Below are 25,838 nucleotides of genomic sequence, written 5' to 3' on the forward strand. Positions count from 1 at the left end.
AGTCTGTTATAAAAGCCAGTTTGGGCCGGGTGCAGTGGCTCACGCCTGTAATCCCAGCACTTTGGAAGTCCGAGGCGGGTGGATCACCTGAGGTCGGGAGTTCAAGACCAGCCTGACCAACATGGAGAACCCCGTCTCTACTAAAAAGTACAAAATTAGCTGGGTGTGGTGGCGCATGCCTGTAATCCCAGCTACACGGGAGGCTGAGGCAGGAGAATTGCTTGAACCCGGTAGGCGGGGGTTACGGTAAACCAAGGTTGCGCCATTGCACTCCAGCCTGGGCAACAAGAATGAAACTCCTTCTGAAAAAAAAAAGCCAGTTTGCCTCTCAATGTGCCTCTCTCTTGCCCTGTGATGCTTTCTTCCGTGTTACAACACAGCATGAGGGCCTCAGAAGCCAGCCAGCTGCAGTCCCTTGACCTTGGACTTTCTAGCTTCCAGAACTGTAGGAAATGTATTTGTTTTCTTTGTAAATTACTTAGTCTCAGGTATATAGTTATAGCAACATAAAAAGGACTAAGATAGAAACTTGATACAGAGCAGTGGGGTTGTTGCCATACAGATAACTGGAAATGTGGAAGCAACTTTGGAACTAGGTAATTGGCAAAGGCTGGAAGTATTTGGAGGAGCAGGCTAGAAAAAGCCTAGATTACCATGAGCAAAGCATTATGGGTGATTCTGGTGAGGGCTTAGAAGAAGTGAAGACAAGAGAAAGTCCAGAGCTTTTTAGAGATTACTTAAGTGGTTGTGACCAGAATGTCGATAGAAATATGGACGGTAGGCAGGGTATGGTGGCTCATGCCTGTAATCCTAGCACTTTGGGAGGCCAAGGCAGGCGGATCATTTGAGGTCAGGAGTTCGAGACAAGCCTGGCCAACATGGTGAAACCCCGTCTCTACTAAAAATACAAAAAAAATTAGCCGAGCATGGTGGCATGTGCCTGTAATCCCAGCTACTTGGGAAGCTGAGGCAGGAGAATCACTTGAACCCAGGAGGTGGAGGTTGCAGTGAGCCAAGATCATGTCACTGCATTCCAGCCTGGGAGACAGAGCAAGACTCCCTCTCAAAAAAAAAAAAAGAAAAAAAAAAGAAATATTGACAGTAAACAGTAAAGACCATTCTGACAAGGTCTGAGATGGAAATGAGGGACAAGGTACTGGAAACTAAAGTAAATGCCATCCTTGTTATACAGTTGCAAACTTGGCTGCATTGTATCCATGCCATAGGGTGGTGTGACAGGCTGAGCTTGAGAGTGCTGAACTAGGATAGCTGGTGAAAGAAATTTCTAAGCAGCAAAGTGTTCAAGGTGCTGCATGGTTACTTTTGGCCACTTGCAGTGAGATTTGGAAGCAAAGGGATGACAAAGATAAAACTTACAATCCTGAAGGAAGTGTAACCTGGCCACATGCAGGATGAAAAAAGCATGTTCATGAGAACAAAATAAGGATGTGGCTGAGTGACTCATTGATAAACAGATTAGTATAAATAGAAAGGACCCTCCTATCACAGACCCAAAGCCATAGGAAGGCAGAATGGTTTTTGACAATTACCCTAAAAGGCCTACTCGATGGGTTTGCTGCCTAGGGCCACCTCTGGACTCTGCCCCCCACGTTCTAGTGCAGGGCTCCTTGGTCGCAGCTGTGGCTTAGATGCCCCTCTGAAACGTACAAGCTGTAAAGCTTGGTGACAGCACACTGTGGCTCAAGTGGGCCCAGATGTGGCTTATGCCATAGCTCTGGAAGGTGCAAGCAGTAAGCCTTGACACTATGAGGTGCTAACCCTGCAGGTGTGCAGAATGTAAGAGCTGTAGAGGCATAGTGGGCTCCACCTTTCTGATACATCTCAGGGTATGTACCAGAAAGGCTGAGGACACAGGCAGACATTTGTTGCAGGGGTGGAGTCACTGCTGAGAGCCCCTACTAGGGCAATGCTGAGTGGAGGTGGGGGGTCAGAGCTACAGCAAGCCTCAAGACTCCAGAACTCTGTAGCCACCAGCAGCATGCAATGTTCATGTAGGAAAGCTGTAGACAACAGTGTGCAGCTCCAACCCATCAGAGCGGAGTCATAGGCTAAGCTTTGCAATGCCACAGGGCAGGTTTGCCCATCGCCTCTGGGGACTGTTCCTGTTCTATTTCTCCACCGTGTTTTGACACAGCACAAGGCCCTCATCAGAAGTCACCAGATGTGGCTGCTCAATCTTGAACTTCCCAGCCTGTGGAACCATAAGCTAAATAAACCTCTTTCCTTGTAAGAGATATTCCTTGTATCAGATATTCTGTTACCACAACACAAAATGGGCTAAGACAGTTGGATTGTGATGGAAATAGTTTTATTTGAACCAGGGATTGGCTACTTTGAATTCCCCTCTTACTAACTTGTTTAGAAAAAGCCAAAAAGCCAATGAATCCAGACAGGCCCCAGGGTATCAACCAAACAAAGAAGAAAATACAGGCATATCTATGTGTCTTCTGACTGCTCCACCAACTGGCCATTCCCCATCTCTCTCATTCCCTTCAGGTCTCTCTTTTCCCTGAGACTCAACAATATTAAAATTTTGCCAATTAACAACCCTACAATTGCCTGTAAGTGTTCAAGTGAAAGGAACTCAGTTTAAGTCAAAAGCTAGAAATGACTAAGCTTGGTAAGGAAGGAATGTCAAAAGCCAAGATAGGTCAAAAGCTAGGCTTCTTGTGCCAAATAATTAGCCAAGTTGTAGATGCAAATAAAAAGTTCTTGAAGGAAATTTAAAGTGCTACTCCAGTGAACACATGAATATTAAGAAAGTGAAACAGCCTTATTGCTGATATGGAGAAAGTTTGAGTGGTCTGTATTGAAGACCAAAGCAGCCACAACATTCCCTTACACCAAAGCCTAATCCAGAGCAAGGCCCTGGCTCTCTTAATTCTATGAAGGCTAAGAGAGGTGAGGAAGCTGTAGAAGAAAAGTTGGAAGCTAGCAGAGGTTGGCTCATGAGGTTTAAGGAAAGAAGCCATCTCCATAACATAAAAGTCCAAGATGAAGCAGCAAGTGCTGATGGAGAAGCTGCAGCAAGTTATCCAGAAGACTTAGTTGAGATCATTGATGAAGGTGGCTGTGCTAAACAGCAGATTTTAAACAAAATAGCTTTATATTGGAAGAAGATGCTAGTTAGGACTTTCTTAAGCTAGAGAGTAGTCAATGCCTGGCTTCAAAGCCTCAAAGAACAGGATGACCATCTTGGGAGTGGCTAATGCAGCTAATGACTTTAGGTTGAAGCCAATGCTCATTTACCATTCTGAGAATTCTAGAGCTGTTAGGAATGATGCTAATTTTACTCTGCCTGTGCTCTGTAAATGGGACAACAAAGCCTAGATGGCAGCACATCTGTTTACTGCATGATTTACTGAATATTTTAAGCTCATTGTTAAGACCCACTGCTCAAAAAAGATTCCTTTAAAAATATTACTGTTCATTAATAATGCATCTGGTCACCCAAGAGATCTGATGGAGATGTACAAGGAGATCAATTTCGTTTACATGCCTGCTAACACAATATCCATTCTGGAGCCCATGGATCAGGGAGTAGTTTCAACTTTCAAGTCCTATTATATAAGAAATACATTTTGTAAGTCTACAGCTGCTATAAATAGTGATTCCTCTGATGAATCTAGGAAGAATATTGAAAACCTTTTGGAAAGGGTTCACCATTTTAGATGCCATTAGAACATTTCTGATTCATAGGAGGAGGTCAAAAATATCAACATGAATAGGAATTTGGACGAAGTTTATTCCAACCCTAATGGATGACTTTAAGGGGTTCAAGACTTCAGTGGAGGAAGTAACTGTGTAAGTAGTGGAAATAGCAAGAGAACTAGAATTAAAAGTGGAGCCTGAAGATGTGACTATATTGCTGTAATCTTTTGTTCAAACTTAAGGGATGAGGAGTTGTTTCTTATGGATGAGCAAAATAAGTGGTCTCTTGAGATGAAATCTACTCCTGGTAAAGATGCTATGAACATTGTTAAAATGACAACAAAAAGTTTGGAATATTACATGATCTTAGTTGATAAAGCAGCAGCAGAGTTTGAGAGGATTGACTCCAATTTTGAAAGAAATTTATTGTGACTAAAATGCTATCAAACAGCATCGCTTGCTACAGAGAAAACTTTCATGAAAGGAAGAGCCAATTGATGCAGCAAACTTTATTGTTCTCTTATTTTTTAAAATGTCCAGTGGCTCATGCCTGTAATCCCAGTACTTTGGGAGGGTAAGGCGGGAAGATTTCTTGAGGTCAGGAGTTTGAGACCATCCTGGGAAACATAGCAAGTGATATCCACAAAAAATAACAAAAAAATTAGTTGGGCATGGTGGTTTGTGCCTGCAGTCCCAGCTACTCAGGAGGCAGAGGCAGGAGGATCACTTGAGCCCAGGGGTTCAAGGCTACAGTGAGCTGTGATGGCACCACTGCACTCCAGCCTGGGTGACAGAGCAATACCCTGTCTCTTAAAAAAAAAAAACTGCCACAGCCATCCCATCTTCAGCAACCACCACCCTGATCAGTCAGCAGCCATTCACATCAAGGGAAGACCCTCTACCAAGAAAAAGGTTATGACTCACTGAAGGCTCAGATGATGATCAGCATTTTGCATCATATTTTAAAATTAAGGCATGTACATTTTTTTTTCAGACATAAGATATTACACTTAATAGACAATATAGTATCATGTAAATGTAACTTTGTATTGGGAAGCCAAAACATTCATGTTGCTTTTTTGTGTTATTCACTTTACCATGATACTCCACAGTATCTCCAAAGGTTGCCTGTGGTGCTGGCCAGAGCAGTTCAAAGGCCATTTCTAGGTTTTGATTTATCTTCTAATTTCTTCTTAAGTCGTGAAGAAGTTGATCTTTCTATCTCACTGACCCAGCTTCCTTGATCATATTTGTTCAGTTGCTTCTCTCCCTCTTATGTTTGTCTTTCCAGTCGTTTTGGTTATTTGAATCATATTTTCTAGTAGATTCCTCAGCAAATCACCATGGAAACGATATTCTTTGGTTTTTTACATAATCGTGTTTGTCTGTGGCCTTAATACTTGAAAAATCCAGGCCGAGTGCAGTGGATCACACCTGTAATCCCAGCACTTTGGGAGGCCAAAGTGGGCAGATGGCTTGAGGCCAGGAGTTCAAAACCAGCCTGGACAACATGGCGAAACCCTGTCTCTACTAAAAATAAAAAAATTAGCCAGGCGTGGTGGTGCACACCTGTAATCCCAGCTACTCAGGAGGCTGAGGCAGGAGAATCTGTTGAACCCAGGAGGTGGAGGTTGCAGTGAGCCCAGATCGTGCCACTTCACTCCAGTCTGGGAGACAGAGCAAGACTGTCTGGAAAAAAAAAAAAAGGAAAAGAAAAATGTATTTTTCTGGATATAAGATCCTTGCCTCAAATTGTCTTTCCTTAAGTATCTTAGATATGCTTGTCCATTGTCTGATGATATAAAAGTTTGTGGAGGAAGAGTTTGATGACAGTCTGATGTTGTTTTCCTTATTCGTAATTTGATCTTTTTGTCTGGATGCCCTGATAATTTAAAAAAATTTAAAACCCAACACATTTTGCTAGACTATGTCATGATCTTAGGTACTCAAGGTTGATTGATTCCCTGAGTACATTGTGTACTATTTAGGTTTTCATCTGAGTCTCTTTTTAAAAAAAAAAATCAACTTTTAGATACAGGGGTACATGTACAGGTTTGTTATACAGGTATATTGCACCCAGGTAATGAGCATAGCACCCAATAGGTAGTTTTTCAATCCACGCCCCCTCCATTTCTCCTCCTCTAGTAGGCCCTGTTGTCTGTTGTTCCCATGCTTATATCCATGTGTGTTCAATGTTTAGCTCCCACTTATAAGTAAGAACATGCAATGTTTGGTTTTCTGTTCCTGTGTTAGTTTGCTTAGAGTTATGGCCTCCAGCTCCATGCATGTTGCTGCAAAGGACATGATTTTATTCTTTTTTATGGCTGTGTAGTATTCTGTGGTATATCCGTACCACATTTTCTTTATCCAATCCACCACTGATAGGCACCTATGTTGATTCTATGTCTTTGCTATGGTGAATAGTGCTACAATGAACATACGAGTGCATGTGTCTTGTTGGCATAATAATCTATTTTCCACTAGATATATGCCCAGTAGTTGGATTGCTGGGTTGAACAGTAGCTCTGTTTTAAATTCTTTGAGAAATCTCCAAACTGCTTTCCACAGTAGCTGAACTGATTTACATTCCCACCAACAATGCCTGAGTGTTCCCTTTTCTCTGCAGCCTTGCCAGCATCTGTTGTTTTTTGACTTTTTTTTTTTTTTTTTTTTTTTTTGAGACAGAGTCTCGCTCTGTCGTCAGGCTGGAGTGCAGTGGCGCGACTCCGGCTCACTGCAACCTCTGCGTCTCGGGTTCAAGCGATTCTTCTGCCTCAGCCTCCCGAGTAACTGGGACTACAGGCACGTGCCACCACACTTAGCTAATTTTAATTTTTTTTTTAAGTAGAGATGGGGTTTCACCATGTTGGCCAGGATGGTCTCGATCTCTTGACCTCGTGATCCATCCACCTTGGCCTCCCAAAGTGCTGGGATTACAGGTGTGAGCCACCATGCCCTGCCTTTTTTGACTTTTTAATAATAGCCAATCTCCTTGTGGCTTCAATTTGCATTTCTCTGATGATTAGTGATTATGATCATTTTTTTATGTTTGTTGGCCGTGTGTATGTCTTCTTCTTTTGAGAAGTGTCGTTCATGTCCTTTGTCCATTTTTTAATGGGGTTATTTGTTTTCTGCTTGTTGATATTGTGTTTAAATTCCTTACAGATTTTAGATATTAGGACTTTGTCAGATGCATACTTTTCAAACATTTTCTCCCATTCTGTAGGTTGTCTATTGATAGTTTCTTTTGCTGTGCAGAAAAGTTCTTTAGTTTAAGAAGGCCCCGCTTATCAATTTTTATTTTTGTTGCAATTGCTTTTGGGGACTTAGCCAAACATTCTTTGCCAAGGCTGATGTTGAGAAGGATATTTCCCAGTTTTTCTTCTAGATTTTTATGCTTCGATGTCTTCCATTTAATTCTTTCATCCATCTTGAGTTAATTTTTATATATAGTGAAAGGTAAGTGTCCGGATTCATTCTTCTGCATATGGCTAGCCTGTTATCCCAATACTATTTACTTAATAGGGAGAACTTTCTCCATTGCTTATTTTTGTCTGCCTTGTCAAAGATCAGATGTTTTAAGTGGGTAGCTTTATTTCTGAGTTTCCTGTTGTGTTCCATTTGCCTGTGTGTCTGTTTTTGTACCAGTGTCATGCTGTTTTGGTTTCTACAGTCTTATAGTATAGTTTGAAGTTGGATAGAGTGATGCCTTTAGCTTTGTTCTTTTTGCTTAGGATTGCTTTGGCTATTTGGGCTTTGGGTTTTGTTTTGTTTTGTTTGTTGTTCCATATGAATGTTAGGATAGCTTTTTCTAATTCTTGAAGATTGACATTGGTAGCTAGATTGGAACTGCATGGAATCTGTTAATTGCTTTGGGCAGTATGGCCATTTTAATGATACTGATTCTTTTAATCCATAAGCATAGAATATTTTTTCCACTTATTTGTGTCATCTCTAGTTTCTTTCAGCAGTGTTTTGTACTTCTCCTTGTAGAGATCTTTCACCTCCTTGGTTAGCTGTATTCTCAGGTATTTTATTTTCTTTGTGGCTATTGCACATGGGATTGTATTCTTGATTTGACTCTCAGCCTGGACATCATTGATGTATAGAAATGCCGCTGATTTTTGTACATTGATTTTGTGTACTGAAATCTTGCTTAAATGATTTATCAGTTCTAGTAGCCTTTTGGCAGAGTCTTCAGGGTTTTCTAGGTATAGAATCATATTGTCAGCAAAGAGAGATAGTTTGACTTCTTCTTTTCCTATATGGATGCCTTTTCTTTCTTTCTCTTGCCTGATTCCTCTGGCTAGGACTTCCTCTTTAATTTCTTGAATTGTGATTTTTAGTATTTTTTCCATTCCATTGTTTGGTTTTCTTCTCAGTGATTCATATCGTGTATTGTATCTTTTGGATCCCCTATTGAAAAGATAGGATCTTTATTTCCCCCTCTCTTCTCTTCTACACCACAACTTCCTCACAAGCCCTTCTTCCTCCCTTTTTTCTTACTTTCTTCTTCCCTCCCTTCCTCTCTCTTTTCCTCCCTTTCTCCCTTCTTTGCTTCCATCCATGATATAACTTTTATTTCACCTTCTATTACTATTGTGTTTATTTGCTCTTGTGTTTTTTTTAGTTTAGTCTTCATTTCTTATTTTATTTTATTTTATTTTTTAGAGACAGGGTCTTGCTCTGTCACCCAGGCTGGAGCACAAGGGCATGATCATAGCTCACTGCAGCCTTGAACTCCTGGGCTCAAGCAGTTCTCCTGCCTCAGCCTCCTGAGTAGCTTGGACCACAGGTACATGCTACTGTGCCTGGCTATTTTTTTTTTTTTTAAATCTTTTGTAGAGACAGGTTCTGCTTTGTTGCCCATGCTGGTCGTGAACTCCTGGCTTCCTGCCTCAGTCTCTCAAAGTGCTGGGATTACGTGTGTAAGTCACTGTGCCCAGCTTAGTCTCCTTTCCTTTCCTTTCTTTGAGCCCGGCCGAGTCTTCATTTCTGAAATGATTTTTATTTCAGCTTTATTGAGGTATAACTGACAAGTTAAAATTGTGTGTATTTAAGATGTACAATGTGGTGATTTGACATACATATACATTGTGAAATGTTTATTACAATAAATTAGTTAACACCTCCATCACCTCACATGGATACCTTTTTTTCTGTGTGGTGAGAACACTTAACATCTATTCTCTTAGCAAATTTCATGGTGGCTATTAGTTAATAATACAACGTTTTATACCTGACATAATTTTTTTTGTAATTTGCTCCTGATTTCTGTCATCTGAGTTCTGAGTTGTCAGACTCTGATTGATACTGCTCTTCCATGACTCCTATCATTGAAATAGTATTATGAATCAATACGTAGCTAGTACCTATTGAGTATCTACCAAGTGCCAGGCATGTACCTCTATCAGCTCATCTAATCTAGGTAGCAATTCCATGACAAAGCTACTGTTTTCTATCTCTTCTTGCAAATAAGGAAACAAAAGCACACCATTGCGTAGCTAGTAAGTGGGAGAGCCAGTCAGCAATTTTTTGGGGGGAAAATATGTTATATAAGAACAAATTACCAAGAGCTGGTTAGAGGCTTGATGCTGTTCTCACCTCTATAAGAGAGTCGCTAGTTCATATATTTGCAGCAACTTTTTATCTCTGACTTTTCTAAGTGTGGAACAATGTATTCTATTAATTTTGCGAACTTCTGTTTTGGTTCCATTTGTGTTCTTAATAAGCCACCACCATCTTGCTTATGAAAAGCACCATCTATTTGGGCACATGAAGAAAGATGCTGGGGAGCAGATTTCCTTTCGCCTGCAGTGAACATAAAACCACACTGTAAGCTTTGGATTGCTTCTCTACCCAGTTTCACATCAGGTAGCATCATCCTTCAGAGGAAATTTTGAGAAAATCAGAAGGTTGTAGGCATTATCAAGCTGCGCTGGAGAATGAAAGCTGGTAGAATTGTGGTGAGAGAGGTGTCACTGAATACACCGTACCGAGTGCTGTCAGCCAGCCCATGAGAGCAGCCACAGGGCGTGTGCACAGACCTGCAGGCCGTGAGCTCCCCAGGGCAAGCCTCACACCCTAATCCCTTCTCCACCCTTCCGAGCCAGACATGTTGTTTAAACAGAGCCCCAGTGGGCTTCCCGAAATGTGCCATGAGAGCACCAGTGTCACAGGTGGACTGAGAACAGGATGAGGTGTCCAAGAGGGGCTGGAGGCCTCTGTGTGCTAGACCACTTCAGGTCCCGCTTCTGTGACACAGCTTCCTCAACTTTCAGCGAGGGCCCTTGCAGCTCAAATGTCCTGAGACATCAGGTTTCAAATGCTCAGCCCACTGTGGCTGTAGAATTCCAGACCAAGACCAAATTTGTTGATATTATTATTATTATTATTACTGTTATTTGAGGTGGAGCTTCTCTCTGTCACCAGGCTGGAGTGCAGTGGCGTGATCTCAGCTCACTACAATCTCCGCCTCCCAGGTTCAAGCAGTTCTCCTGACTCAGCCTCCCGAGGAGCTGGGACTATAGGTGTATGCCGCCATGACCGGCTCATTTTTGTATTTTCAGTAGAGACAGGGTTTCACCATGTTGGCCAGTTTGGTCTCAAACTCCTGACCTCAGGTGATCTGCCCGTCTTGGCCTCCCAAAGTGCTGGGATTACAGGCATGAGCCACTGTGCCTGGACATGACCAAGTTCTAAAGACCAGCTTTGGCTTTTATTGTATAGCCCAGAGGGATCTTTTTTTTCTCCCCTTTCTCTTTTTTGAAGCTAGGAAATGGAATTCCAGTTAACAAACTGCAGCTGAATTAAGTGTGCTTAATTTGGCGGAAGCGTATTTGCATACATTTTAGGAAATAAATCTGGGAAACCATTTGTGATTCTTTGCAGTCAACTTTGAGAAAGAAAATGGCTATATTTTAGATTTATTTCATTCTCTTTTATTGTAAAAATAATACATGCTTGTTTCAAAAAAGCCAGAAAACACAAAAGCACTAAATAACAATCCCATATAATTCTACTACCTGAATCCTACCACTGTATTCTTTTTCGTGTAGTATCCTCTCAGATTTTGTTTCTGATACTTACATGGATGGATGGATGGATGGATGGATGGATGGATGGATGGATGCATAGAAAGATATACAAAATAAGTGTTAAAATGAAATTATGCTAGTTATCCCTTTAAAATCATGAAACAATATATAGCAAAGAACATTTCCCACATCTGTTAATTTAGACATGTATCTTTGTTTTTAAAGTCTGTGTAGTATTTCATAGGCTTGATGGACCATTCATTTATAAAATTCATCTTCTATGAATGGGCATTTAGATTGTTTCTTTTTTTTCTCTTATAAAGAAAAGTGCAGAAAATATCTTTATCCATGTGAATTCGGTGAGTAGCCCTATTATTCCATGAGTACAAAACTCTAGAAAAGGATTTAAGCATATTTCAAGTACCAAGTTTTTATACACAAGCCAGAACTGGTTCTTATTATTCCCTTTACTCCTTGCCTATTTTACCAGTAGAAAAAAATATTAACTTGTTTTAATTAGACTTTAAAAATTATCAGTGAGCTTGAGTGGTCCATACATTTATTGGATGCTTTAAAATTCTTTTTATGTGAATTATCTGTCTATAACCTTAGTCTACTGTTCTATTGGATGTCTATATTTATTTTATTGATTCATAAGAGCCACTCATATATTATGAAAATTGACCTGTATTTCTCATGTATATTAACAGTAGTTCTTCTCCACTCATTATTTTTTCACCAAGTATTTATGTTGTCAGACTTATCCTTTATTTAAATAAATTCTGGCTTTAGTGTTCTCCTTGGCAAGGCTTTCTCACACAAAGATTATATAGTATGTAATAGTCATCTTAATCTTCTTCTATTTTTATGGTTTTATTATTCTATTTAGTGTACATTTCACTCTATCTAGTGTTTATCCTAGAGTAAGATAGTGAGTAGATGATTACTTTTATTTTTTCCAAAATGTTTAGCCAGTTATTTCAACACCATTAATCAGATGGTTCATCATTTTCTTGGTTTATTCAAGCCTTACTTTTTTACCAAACAAGTAATGATTAAAATGAAACAATATTTAAATGTTTAACCTTTGACAGTGTTGATAAGCTGAAGCTATTTGGTTTCAACAGAGGTCTCATTGGAGAATCAACAAGCCAAAAATTCCAAAAAGGAGCGTTTGCTCGGTTCTGCGTCATCTGAAGATATCTGGAGAAACTACTCCTTGGATGAAATTGAGAGGAACTTTTGTCTAGAAGTAAGATGTTTTCCTAAGCCACGGTTACCTACAGAGTAAACACAGCAAAGTAGACAATATGGAAAACTATTAGGTTTACACATTATTTCTAAAATTTGTTTCGATCCTACCTATGTCTCCTCCAATACTGAGACCCCCTCTACCTCCCAATAACAGCAATACATTGATCATCGATAATAGTGATGATGATATGAAATTAATTTTTAAGTACATCCTTTGTGCTACTCACATACTAACTCTAATAAGACATATAAAGAAATAATGCAACGTTACTGAGTAAACGTAAAGGAAAACATGAATAAGTGAAGAGGTCTTTTCTGATTCTTGGATTGGAAGATTTAGTATCAATACCCGTTCTTCCTGTATCAGGATATATATTTTTTCTTCTGAAAAATTACAATAGAGGACTTATTCTACACATATGAAATACTTTATAAAGGCATAATGATTAAGACAGTATGGCACTGGTGCAGCAATGGACATTCAAATGGATTTAAAAGGGTAGTTGGCTAATGAACCACTCTTTATATGTGAACTTAGCCTGTGATGTGAAGCATTTCAATAAAGTGTAGTGAGAGAGGCTTATTTGGTAATTATTATTGAGATAATTTGCTATCCAGCCATTTTGGGGAACGAAGATTATAACCTTCCACTCTTTACCAAAAATAAATTCTATCCTCATCAACAATTTAAATGTAAGTAATGTGGGTAAACATTTATTAATCTTGAAATTTGGAATCTCTTGTAAGCATGAAGTAAAGCCCAAAAGCCTTAAAGAAAAAGACTGATAAAATTTAACTTCAGAAAAATGAACAATCCTTTATACAGCAAAACTTTGTATAAACATATGATAAACTTGGCACAATATGTGCAACATAAATGACAGATGAATAATTCCCAACATTCATAGAACTTTTACATATTATTAATATAAAATGTTCAATAGACAGATGTCAATGCAGGAAGAACTCACAAAGCCAGTGTCGATAAGGGTGTTGGAGAAGTGAGCACTGTCATATTTGTGGGTGATTTGGTTAAATTTGTTTTCTCTAGTGTTGTTAATGACTTTCTTGTTTTCATAAAAACATGACTATTGCAAAAAATGTAAGCAATTCTAAAAAGTACAAAGAAGAAAGTAATAAACTATCCACAATCCACCACCCAGAAAGAATCAAAGGCAACATTTGGTGAACATAATTCTGGACCTCTCTTTATTCGTGTATGGAAGGACGGCTGCATCAGTGGGTAGGTGGAGACATAGATAGAAATAATTTTATAAGAAGAGGATCATACTCCTTTTTAAAAATAAAACGTATTTAATTTAAATTTCCTTGAATTTCCCAGAAGAAAAGGAAATGTCACCATCGCCATCATATTTAACTCTTTTATAGGACGTTCTCTGTGCCAGGCAGTGTTGCCAGTGCTTTGCTGGTGGTCTGTTCAGTCTTCACAGCAACCCCATGAGCAGCGCACTGTGATCATCCCAGCTGAGGACACTGAGGCATGAATAGGTTAAATGAGTCCAGCTAAGTCCTGGGGCCGAGTGTAAACAGCCCACGCAGTGCAGGCGTATCCAGTCCCTGCCCTTAACCCTGCAACACTGTCCTCAAGGCAAAGTGGAGACACTAAGAACTCTGGATGAACATTTCCTTCCCGCAAGATATATTAGGTCCCCAAAGGGACTTTAAGGCGAGAAAAGAGATTTAAAAAGCTATTAAGAGCTGGAGAAACTATGTTTTTGAAGGATGTTTCCATTTCAGACAGTATGGGCTGGCTTTCTGCTATGAAACTCGAAGTGACGGGCACTTGTTTCTTCCTACGCCTCCCTCCCACCTCACCATTTTTGCTCTTTATAGTTTGTCCTTAGCTGAGTTTATAATATTTATATTCTGTTCAGTTGCCATAATTCCCCCTGTTGTTTTGACTTTGTTTTATATTTGCATGAATTTAATGTGCATCACGATAGTGCAGCACTGATCACAGTTTATCCCTCTCAGAGTTCTTTATTTTGATTTATTTTTTGGTTGGCTGGATTTCATTGTCAAGTAATTTCCTTAAGAAAGGCTCATGGGTGCCTTATTCCCTTTGTTTTTTTCGTATGTGAAACTATGTGCCTTTTGCTTTTATATTTGAACAGCAACTTGGCTGGCTATAATCCTTCCATCATGCTTTCTTTTCCTTGTAATGTTGTAAATATTTTTTCCATTGTCTTCCAGCATTGGATGTTGCTGTGAAAATAACCTGGGGTCAATCGGATTTCTTTCCCCATTGTAGGTGATTTCTTTTTTTACCTGGATTCCTGAAGCTTTTTTTTTTTCTTGATCCTTGAAATTAACAAAGCAAAACGAAGCTATATCTCGGCATGGAGCATTTTGACAAAGTTTCCTGGAACACAGTGTGGTGTACAGATTCAATTCTTCCTTTATTTCAGGAAAATCAATGTGGTGGCAAGCAATGGATACTGTGTCATAGTACTAAAATCATCTCCTCTCTCTCCCTTCCTCCTTCTATCCTTCCTTCCACAGTAGTCCCTGTTATCCTTATATTGGATCATCTTTGCCTCTCCTTGATAGCTGTCATCTTCTCTCAAGTTGATTTAATTCTTTTGTCCCTTTCCTCTGCTTCATTGAGATTCTTCCGTGGCACTCCTTTAATACTAAATTTAAATCTCATCCTTGCCTCTTATTCTTGCTGTGTCTAATTTATTAGTTCCTGTAATGATGCTATTTTTATTTTCCATTTTCTTAGCTTTGAAATATTCCTTCTCAATGAAAATTTCTAAAAAGTTATTTTATCATTTTCAAGATTTTCTTTTAATTGATTTTCTAATTTAGTTCCTTTTTGTGGCATGAAATTTTTGCAGGGGATGTGTTCATGTTCTTTTATATTCTGTCTTCTTCCATTCTGGGTTCTTCGTCTTTGCCTGATCCTTCTTTCTCTCTTTCCCCATCATATGTTGGCATAGTTGCAAAATCATTTATTTTCATCCTGTTTGTGCTCAGGATGAGATTCACTCATATTATGGGTATAGCTGTGTTATCATTTTCACTGCTGTACAGTTTCCCTTATCTAAATATTTTGCAAGCTATACATTCTCCTATGGATGGACATTTGGATTGCTTCCTGCTTTATGCCAACCCAAACAGTGCCACCATAAGTGGTTGTAAGCTAGCTTCTGGTCCACAGGTGCCAAGGCTTCTCCGGAAATTACACCTAGGAGTGGAGTTGTGAGCTGGGTTGTAGAGAACACGCCCCTCAGGCTCAATGGGCGGTATCCTATTGCTTGCCACCATATTGATTTACACTCCCACCAGAAGCACGTGAGCACTCCTGCTGTTCCACGTGCCCCTAACACTTGATACTGCTAAGCTTGTACATTTCTGCCAGTCTGATGCAGATGAAATGCTATCTCAGCTATAATTTTTATTTCACTTTTTACTAATGTGTTGAACAGCTTTTTGTATTTTATAACTTTTGTTTAGAACGTTTTTGATAAAAATATATCCACTTTTAATAAATATTTATTCAGTGCCGACTGCATGCCAATAATGTGCTTCATTCTAGGTAATTATTTGTGAACAAAACAGATACGATCTCTGCTTGTATACAGATCACATTACCTTATATCAGGGAGAGAGTTATTAAACAAGTAAAGAGTCATGAATACAAACTTTTTTAGTGGTATGATGAAAAAGTCCAGGATGTTGTGAGAGAGAATAACAACAGGGACCTCATTTAGATTTAAGATCAAGGAAACATTTATAAAAGCTAAACATATGAAGACGGAAAATGGATGTACTGTTGGCTTTTCCATCAAGAATATGATGGTATGTGAAGGTGAGACTACCAGGTATTTTTATTTCCTTTTTTATACTTTGCTGAATTGCTTGCATTTTTTTTAAACAAAGGCTTGTACTTTCTATATAAACAGTCACAATGAAAATTTCTAAAAAGTTATATTTGTCACAAAGACACTATTTTGGTTTCATACCTTACCCTTTTTCTAAAAACTCTTGGTCATCGCAGAAACACTCCTGAAGAAAAAAAAGTATGGAAAACCATATGTCATTAAGACATTAAAAATGGGTTTCATCAATCCAGTAACTGCACCGAGCCCCCGCTCCACACCAGGCTCTTGCCTCTTGCTTCTCTCTCCAGGTCTTCCCCCAGGCAGTGTATCAGATGCAGCCCACCTCCCTGAAAGAGAAATGGACAAATTTAGCTGCACTTTAGGTTAATTTTATGCAATTTTCTAAGAAGCTTAGGTCCTTTCTAATGAACTTAAATCTCTAAATATTTTTATTAAAGATATTTCCCTTTAGATACCAATATTTCTATGCACACTAAGGAAAATTTAGTGATTCTGCTTTTTATTCCTTTAGTGGATCGAGTTTCTTATACATATATTTCCATGTTCCAGCAGCTCTTTAAGAAAATGACCTTTTACACCAAGTTGGTGGTGATTTTGTTTATCTTCTTATCCCAGTTAGCAGGAAAAAATTGAATTCAGACAAAGTGGGATGGTTGAAGATATTGGAGAATATTGTTATTACTCAATAATAAACAGCAGGAAAACCTTTGGAAATAAAACCAGTCTTCACGGTATTTTTATGAGTCATATAAAAATCAGTGGTTAACCTACGTTACTGCATTTTAGAAGCCCCATAAGCAAAGCTCGTTCACTCAGGTTCTTTGTAATTCCTCATTAAAAAAAAGAAAAGAATGATTAAAGAAATGTCCAATGTATATTCTGTTTATGCAGTCCTTATATTAATAATTTTCCTTACTGTAAAAGCTACTTCTATTTTTAATAAAATATTACCAGCTTTTTTGTTTGATTGGCCTGACTTAATCAGGAAAAGCGTAGCGTGGGCTCACAGTAGGGAAAAGCTTGAAAATATATTAAGGAAGATGTATCAAATGAGCAGATCTACCAAGTATTTTTAGCTCTGAAATTTGAGGTGGAGCTTTTCTATGTGCTGTTTTTCCTTGGGAAACGTGTCTGCCTTGTCACTTGAGTAGCTGTGACTGGGAATACTGTTTTGTAGTGAGCTCATCAATTAAACATTTGAAGTTCAGTACATGCCATAGTAACCTTTTTGATCAGTTTTTGGAGAGAAAAATGTGAAGAGGTTTTTGGTAAAAATAAAATGGTTGAATAGCTCCATGAAGTTGATATTTATGAACGCCACACTCTAATTTCAATTTATTGCAGCTTTCGAAGTCCTATGAAAAGATTGAAAAGGCCCTCAGTGCAGGGGACCCCTGTAAAGGTGGCTACGTGTCTTTTAATTATCTAAAGATTGTCCTCGACACCTTTGTATACCAAATACCAAGAAGAATTTTTATCCAGTTAATGAAAAGGTAAGAGTCTCATTGTTTCCTTGACATTTTTTTCCCCAAACGTCAACCGTAAGAATAAGGCACAGCTTCGTTTATTTTTTATTAATGTTTTAGACTTTTTATTACTGAAAATTTAAAATGTATACAGAAGTAAAGACAATAATATAGTGAATCCACGAATGCACCCACTACCCAGCTTCAACAATGGTCAAATCTTGGCCAATTATTTCATTTATATTCCTGTTCATTTTCTTCAACCCCAGATACTTCTGAAACAAATACCAGATAGCATATTTCCCTCTCTCTCTAAAAAATAAGAACTCTTTTTAGAAACAAGGTGAAAATACAGTTTTCACATCTAATAGAGTTATCAATCATATTAATAAATATCCAGTCAAGGTTCAAATCTAACTGCTTGCCTCATGTTTTCTAATTTAAATTTATTTAAATCAGGATCCAAATAAGTCTGTAGTTTCAACTGGTTGATTTTTCACAATTCTTTTTAGAACTGTAGCCCTCCTCTCCATTTCTTAATTTTAGAAGTCATCTGGATTGTTTGTTCTGGGGGCTTTCTTACAATCTGGATTTGACTGCTTGTAACCCACAGTGACATTTAACATGTTTCCCTGTCTCCCTCCCCTGACTCCCTATTCTAAATTGATAGTTAGATATAGATGTACAGACCCATGTTCATTTTGTGGGGGGTGGGGAGACAAAAGTACTTCATAGGTGGTGGCAAACATATATAGTCTGTCTCTCTTTTCGTGATCTTATCAACCATTGTTGATCATACTCAGATCCATCCATTCACTAGAGATTGTAAAATGATGACGTTCTGTGTCTGTCATTTCTTCTTCTCTTACTAGTTGGAGGACTTCCGTAATAACAACTTCCCCTCTCCAACTATTTGGTAACAATAAGACACAGTTAGTATAAGAAAGGCAGGATATCCTTGATTCTTTCCCTGCATTTCCTACTTTCCAAAATAATGAACTGGTTCCCTAGCATCCTCCAAAAGTGAGCAATGAGTGTTTTTTTCTTAATTATTTTTTCTTAATAATGATTAGGAACTCATGACTTTAAACATATTTGTGTCTCAATTCATTACAGCTATTATATTGATACTCAATTTGTTCCATCTTGGCCAGTGGGAGCATTTTCACGTTGGCTCCGACATCCTGTTGCTGTGACCAGATAGTCTTTGACATCTTCCTTGCTTTCTGGTATGACAAACGTTCCAGGCTCTTCTTGTACATCCCTTGCCTAGGACCTGGCATGAGCCATTTCTCCAAGGATCCCTGTTCTTTTCAATTTGAAATGGTATATGTAGACCACAATCTAGGTTAGGAATATTCTCTTTATCTGGTTTTCTGTCCAGGTAAGACAGAGAACCCTTTTTGGGGGGAAATAGAGTAGAAGCTAATGGAAAGATTGTCTTGTCAACCTCTGGGTAATTGATAGGTGCCTTGGGGGTTCCCTAGAAAGGACAGGCATGAGAAAAGGAGATGGAAAATGCGGAATGAAGCTACAGCAGTTGGATCCATTCCCCGCAGCACCCCACTCTCCTTGCCAGCTCCCTATATGTCCAGAGAGAATCACCATGTATGAATACTGTGGCTTTATAGTGAAAGCAAAGTTTGGCCCTAGGAGTAAATGTTTCCATGGCTCAGAAAACAGCTCTTTTGTTCTGTCTACACATGGTGACATTTTTCAGGAATTACTTTCTTGCATCGCTAAAGCTTATGCAGCCATTTCTTCTTATCTCATTTTCAAAATTATGTAAATAATAATTTAATAGCAATAATAAAAATTAAAAGCAGATAGTCACCATCCACCTTACCTAACAAATTTACTATTTTCATTGTTCCACATTCTCTTCCATTTTTGTATTCACATACAAATATAATCTTTACATATTTGTAATCAGAGTGCATCTCAGTTTTATATATTGTGTTTTTTAAAATAGAAATGTGTATTATAGACATTTTTCATATTGGCTTCATAGTCTTCAAAATTATAATTGTAATGAATGCATACAATGTCATTCAGCTAACATTTGTTGAGTGCCTTTCTATATCAGACATGGTGGTAGATGCTAAAAATGAAGAAATAAGGCCAGCTGCAGTGGTTCATGCATGTAATTCCAGCATTTTGGGAGGCCGAGGCAGGCGGATCACCTGAGGTCAGGAGTTTGAGACCAGCCTGGCCAACAAGGTGAAACCCTGTCTCTACTAAAAATGCAAAAATTAGCCGGGCATGGGGGTGGGTGCCTGTAATCCCAGCTATTTGAGAGGCTGAGGCAGGAGAATCACTTGAACCCAGGAGGCAGAGGTTGCAGTGAGCTAAGATTGCACCACTGCACCCCAGCCTGGGCGACAGAGAGAGACTCCGTCTCAAAAAATGAAGAAATAAATAACAAATCGTCCCAAGCCAGAAAGACTTGCCAGAGTGATGATATCTATGAAGAATCTGATGGGTGCATAGAATGCATGTTTTGGAGGTTGAGGGTGGCCAGGGCTGAGATATTCTTATAACTTGTTCTAGCCAGGGACCTAGGGATTTCTGAGTCTCTTTTTTGCATTCAACCCAAATTCCCAGTGGAATAGGTTACTGGAAATCATAGCAGAGTGAACACTCAAGTGCTAATACCATAAATGCTGTATTATATACAATTCTCCTGGTACACATATCTGGAAGTACAGATTTTTCATATGTTCCTGGTCAACTGTTCCCTTTACTATTATATCATAGCCCTTTTATCCCTATGAATGCCTTTCGTGGTCTATCTTACCTGCTATTGAAATATAACAGTTGTAATTAATATTTGTCAGGTATATCTTTTTCCAACTTTTTACTCTTTTATTGTGATATTTTAGGTATTTCTTATTAAATAGCATATATCTATATTTTTTAAAATTCCAAAAGTAACATCTTTGCTTTTTTTTTTGTTTGTTTGTTTGTTTTGTTTTTTTGTTTTGTTTTGTTTTGTTTTGTTTTTTTTTAATTATACTTTAGGGTTTTAGGGTACATGTGCACAATGTGCAGGTTTGTTACATATGTATCCATGTGCCATGTTGATTTCCTGCACCCATTAACTCGTCATTTAGCATTAGGTGTATCTCCTAATGCTGTCCCTCCCCCCTCCCCCCACCCCACAACAGTCCCCGGAGCGTGATGTTCCCCTTCCTGTGTCCATGAGTTCTCATTGTTCAATTCCCACCTATGAGTGAGAACATGCGGTGTTTGGTTTTTTGTCCTTGCGATAGTTTACTGAGAATGATGTTTTCCAGTTTCATCCATGTCCCTACAAAGGACACGAACTCATCATTTTTTATGGCTGCATAGTATTCCATGGTGTATATGTGCCACATTTTCTTAATCCAGTCTATCGTTGTTGGACATTTGGGTTGGTTCCAACTCTTTGCTATTGTGAATAGTGCCGCAATAAACATACGTGTGCGTGTGTCTTTATAGCAGCATGATTTATAGTCCTTTGGGTATATACCCAGTAATGGGATGGCTGGGTCAAATGGTATTTCTAGTTCTAGATCCCTGAGGAATCGCCACACTGACTTCCACAATGGTTGAACTAGTTTACAGTCCCACCAACAGTGTAAAAGTGTTCCTATTTCTCCACATCCTCTCCAGCACCTGTTGTTTCCTGATTTTTTAATGATGGCCATTCTAACTGGTGTGAGATGGTATCTCACTGTGGTTTTGATTTGCATTTCTCTGATGGCCAGTGATGAGGAGCATTTCTTCATGTGTTTTTTGGCTGCATAAATGTCTTCTTTTGAGAAGTGTCTGTTCATGTCCTCTGCCCACTTTTTGATGGGGTTGTTTGTTTTTTTCGTGTAAATTTGTTTGAGTTCATTGTAGATTCTGGATATTAGCCCTTTGTCAGATGAGTAGGTTGCAAAAATTTTCTCCCATTGTGTAGGTTGCCTGTTCACTCTGATGATAGTTTCTTTTGCTGTGCAGAAGCTCTTTAGTTTAATGAGATCCCATTTGTCGATTTTGGCTTTTGTTGCCATTGCTTTTGGTGTTTTAGACATGAAGTCCTTGCCCACGCCTATCCACCATGATCAAGTGGGCTTCATCCCTGGGATGCAAGGCTGGTTCAACATACGCAAATCAATAAATGTAATCCAGCATATAAACAGAACCAAAGACAAAAACCACATGATTATCTCAATAGATGCAGAAAAGGCCTTTGACAAAATTCAACAACCCTTCATGCTAAAAACTCTCAATAAATTAGGTATTGATGGGACGTATCTCAAAATAATAAGAGCTATCTACAACAAACCCACAGCCAATATCATACTGAATGGGCAAAAACTGGAAGCATTCCCTCTGAAAACTGGCACAAGACAGGGATGCCCTCTCTCACCGCTCCTATTCAACATCGTGCTGGAAGTTCTGGCCAGAGCAATCAGGCAGGAGAAGGAAATAAAGGGTATTCAATTAGGAAAAGAGGAAGTCAAATTGTCCCTGTTTGCAGATGACATGATTGTATATCTAGAAAACCCCATTGTCTCAGCCCAAAATCTCCTTAAGCTGATTAGCAACTTCAGCAAAGTCTCAGGATACAAAATTAATGTACAAAAATCGCAAGCATTCATGTACACCAATAACAGACAAACAGAGAGCCAAATCATGAGTGAACTCCCATTCACAATTGCTTCAAAGAGAATAAAATACCTAGGAATCCAACTTACAAGGGATGTGAAGGACCTCTTCAAGGAGAACTACAAACCACTGCTCAATGAAATAAAAGAGGATACAAACAAATGGAAGAACATTCCATGCTCATGGGTTGGAAGAATCAATATCGTGAAAATGGCCATACTGCCCAAGGTAATTTATAGATTCAATGCCATCCCCATCAAGCTACCAATGACTTTCTTCACAGAATTGGAAAAAACTACTTTAAAGTTCATATGGAACCAAAAAAGAGCCCGCATCGCCAAGTCAATCCTAAGCCAAAAGAACAAAGCTGGAGGCATCACGCTACCTGACTTTAAACTATACTACAAGGCTACAGTAACCAAAACAGCATGGTACTGGTACCACAACAGAGACATAGATCAATGGAACAGAACAGAGCCCTCAGAAATGATGCCGCATAGCTACAACTATCTGATCTTTGACAAACCTGACAAAAACAAGAAATGGGGAAAGGATTCCCTATTTAATAAATGGTGCTGGGAAAACTGGCTAGCCATATGTAGAAAGCTGCAACTGGATCCCTTCCTTACACCTTATACAAAAATTAATTCAAGATGGATTAAAGACTTATATGTTAGACCTAAAACCATTAAAATCCTACAAGAAAACCTAGGCAATACCATTCAGGACATAGGCGTGGACATCTTTGCTTTTTTAACTGTCAAGTTTAGTCTGTTTTCATTTATTGTGATTAATATGTTTGGATTCTTCCCCCTACCTCTTATTTTGTATTATTATTTTTTCTGCTCTTTCTTGTTTTTTTCTTTATTCCTCGTCTTTCTTGTTTGGTATTGGCTAAGTTTTCCTTTTTTTCTGAGACAGTCTCACTCTGTCACCCAGCTGGAGTGCAGTGGCGTGATCTCAGCTCACTGCAGCCTCTGCCTCCCGGGTTCAAGCGATTCTCCTGCCTCAGCTTCCCCGGTAGCTGGGATTACAGGCATGCGCCACCATGCCCAGCTAATTTTTGATTTTCAGTAGAGACAGGGTTTCGCCATGTTGGCCAGGCTGGTCTCAAACTCCTGACCTCAGGTGATCTGCCTACCTCAGCCTCCCAAAGTGCTGGGATTATAGGCGTGAGCCACTGTGCCTGGCCAACTTTCTTTCTTTCTTTTTTTTTTTTTTTTAGTTTTCTTTATCACTCTTTTTTTTCACCTTCCACTGTTTTAAGACTTAAATATCTTATTTTATTCTTATAGTGGTTTTCCTTAACATTTTCACGTGTTCTAAACTTATAAAGTCTAAAAATCAGTATTTCTACTGTCTTGAATGAAACAAAGCGCCTTCACCTTCCGTTTTGTCATTGACTTGGGCTTTGCTTCTGCCTTGTTTTGATGGGACCTGCATTCATCACTGTTGTTTTTATGACTCATGCCTGTTTAGGTTTTCCCATGATTACCAGTTTGTTTGCTCATTACTGCCTCACAAACCTCACTCCTTTCTTCTGGAGTCAATTTCCTGAGGTATATCATTTGGTAGTCCGTTTAGCAAGGTCCTGTGTGTGTTTAGTTCAGTTTTTGTTTTCAAAAATATCTTCATTTTGCCCTACTCTTTAATGAAAATGCAGCAGGGAACAGACTTCTTGTCTGCGAATTATCTCCTTTTAGTACCACGAAGGTACTCTTCACGGTCTTCTGGCCTCTGCTGTTGCTGTGAGGTTCTGCTGTTTGTCTGTCATTCCTTTTTAGGTGATTTCTTTTTTAAGATTTTGTTTCTTTTTGTTACTTTACAGTTTCCCTACCATGTATCTTGGTACAGATGTCTATTTAACCTTCCCACACTCCTGCTATTGCAATCTGAGAATTCATATTTTTCAGAGTTTTTGAACGTTCCCAGCTATGATTCTTTGAATATTGTCTCCACCCCATTCTCACTGGTCTTTTCTTCTGGAACTCCTATTACATTACATAAATACTGGGTCTTCCCATTTCATTCTTCATGTCTCTTAAACTGTCTTTTATATTTTTCATGTCTTTATCTCTTGGCTGCATTTTGGCTATTTTTCTAGGATTGATTTTGGTTCGCTGCTGTGCCAAATCTACTCCCAGCCTTGCACAATCCCAAGTCTTCTAACCCCAAATGGGCATTAAAGCCCTGTTGCCTTTGAGCCTACACTAGATTTCAGGGTTGCTGTTAGCACATACGGTTCTGTCTGGGCTTGATAAAGCCCTGGGCTCTTGTTGCAGCAGCTCACGTTCTTACTGTCCTTGACATGGGTCTTTCCTTGCTCCTAATACCTATGGATTTCCCTTTCTTGGTTTCCACTTCAGCTCTGAATTTAAAATCATTTTGTTGATATTTTATTCCAGTCTTTTTACTTATTTATTTATTCCACAGGCTGGAAGGAGGTCCAGTGTTGCCAAAGGCTTCCTTTAACGTGTTCATGCTGGCTAGGAAGTTATCAATGCCTCTTATAGTAAACAGAACTGAGATGAACCTTGGAGGGCTAAATAGGAGTTTCTGACATGGACACATTGGAAAAAGGCATTCCATCCAGAGAAAGCAAACAGCACTTTTAAAAGAGCTGGTTTGATTGGATCATGATCAATTGTTTGGGCACTTTATACATCAGACTATTTAACTGTTTGACTGCCATCTGGGCCTTTAGGTTCTTTATAATTTTGCATATGTTTGCCCAGTCAGTCAATAAATAATTCTTGAGCACTTATTATATACCAGGCACTGTGCTGGATACCAAAGACTCATTGGAGAATAAGAAAGACATGATTGCTGCCCTCAAAGAACTGTGCCTGCTGGTGGGGGAGACCAACACAAAGCAAACCTATGAATGATGAGCTAGAATACGCAATGTGATTCGTGCTCTGGAAAGAATCAGCAGGGGACTACAATGGAGAATAACAAAGAGGAACTACTTCTGATTCAGTTTTCTGGAAAGGTTTCTATGAAAAGTTGAGAGGCAGGAGGAGCAGCCACAGGAAGAACTGTGGGAGGAGACTCCCAGGAGCAGGCCTCTGGCTCCAAGGACTGCCCCACGTGGTGTGTTCTGGGGCCTGGCAGAAGCCAGCGTTCCTGGAGCCGAGTTGGCAATTAAAAAATATTTTCTGTTTCTTCATGATTCAGTCTTGGAAGGTTGTATATGTCTAGATTATATTCATTTATTCTAGGTTATTCAATTTTTTGGCATATGGTTGTTCATAATAGTCTCACGATCCTTTGTATTTCTGTGGTATCAATTATAATATCTCCTCTTTCATTTCCTTTTATCTTAGTCTAGGTAAATATTTGTTTAATTTGTTTATCTTTTCAAAAAACCAACCCTTATCTTCGTTGATCTTTTGTTTTTCTAGTCTCTGTGTATCTTATTTCTGCTTTGATCTTTATTATTTCTTTCCTTTTGCTGACACTGGATTAGTTTGCTCTTTTTTTCTCTTTCATTGAGGCATAAGTTTCAGTTGTTTGTTTGGGATCTTCTTGTTTGGTGTAGGCATTTATTGGTATAAACTTTCCTCTTAGAATTGCTTTTGTTGCATCCCACATATTTTAGTATATTGTGCTTCCACTTTCATTTGTCTTAAGATATTTTAAATTTTCCACTTTAATTTCTTTATTGTTTGTTGTTATTTATTATCTATTGGTTGTTCAGGAGCATATTGTTTAATTTCCATGTATTTGTGATTTTTCTTTCAAAATTCCCCATTATTGGTTTCTAGTTTTATATCATTGTGGTCAGAAAAGCTATGTGGTATGATTTCAGTCTTCTTAAATGTGTTAAGACTTGTCTTGTGGCCTGTTATCTGATCTATTTGGAGAATGTTCCGTTTGTGCTTGAGATGAATGTATATTCT

General features: G+C 38.8%; 1 protein-coding gene and 1 pseudogene across 10 annotated transcripts in view; one reads left to right on the forward strand and one right to left on the reverse strand.

The window, feature by feature from the left end:
- LOC134733491 (large ribosomal subunit protein eL33-like) overlaps positions 1-25,838 on the reverse strand; it is a 346,767-nt pseudogene that overhangs the window by 240,527 nt on the left and 80,402 nt on the right.
- Positions 1-25,838, forward strand: part of EFCAB6 (EF-hand calcium binding domain 6) — a 295,562-nt gene that overhangs the window by 89,226 nt on the left and 180,498 nt on the right. For 9 of the 10 annotated variants that reach the window (XM_055252706.2, XM_055252713.2, XM_055252712.2 and 6 more), the window contains 2 exons: positions 11,837-11,961; positions 17,177-17,325. In XM_055252706.2, coding sequence (XP_055108681.2) covers positions 11,837-11,961; positions 17,177-17,325 — 274 coding nt within the window. Of the gene's footprint in view, positions 1-11,836; positions 11,962-13,167; positions 13,207-17,176; positions 17,326-25,838 lie in introns of those variants that run through there. The other variant, XM_055252717.2, reaches the window with a different exon arrangement.

Source organism: Symphalangus syndactylus, chromosome 18, assembly GCF_028878055.3.
Source record: "Symphalangus syndactylus isolate Jambi chromosome 18, NHGRI_mSymSyn1-v2.1_pri, whole genome shotgun sequence".
Taxonomy (NCBI): domain Eukaryota; kingdom Metazoa; phylum Chordata; class Mammalia; order Primates; family Hylobatidae; genus Symphalangus; species Symphalangus syndactylus.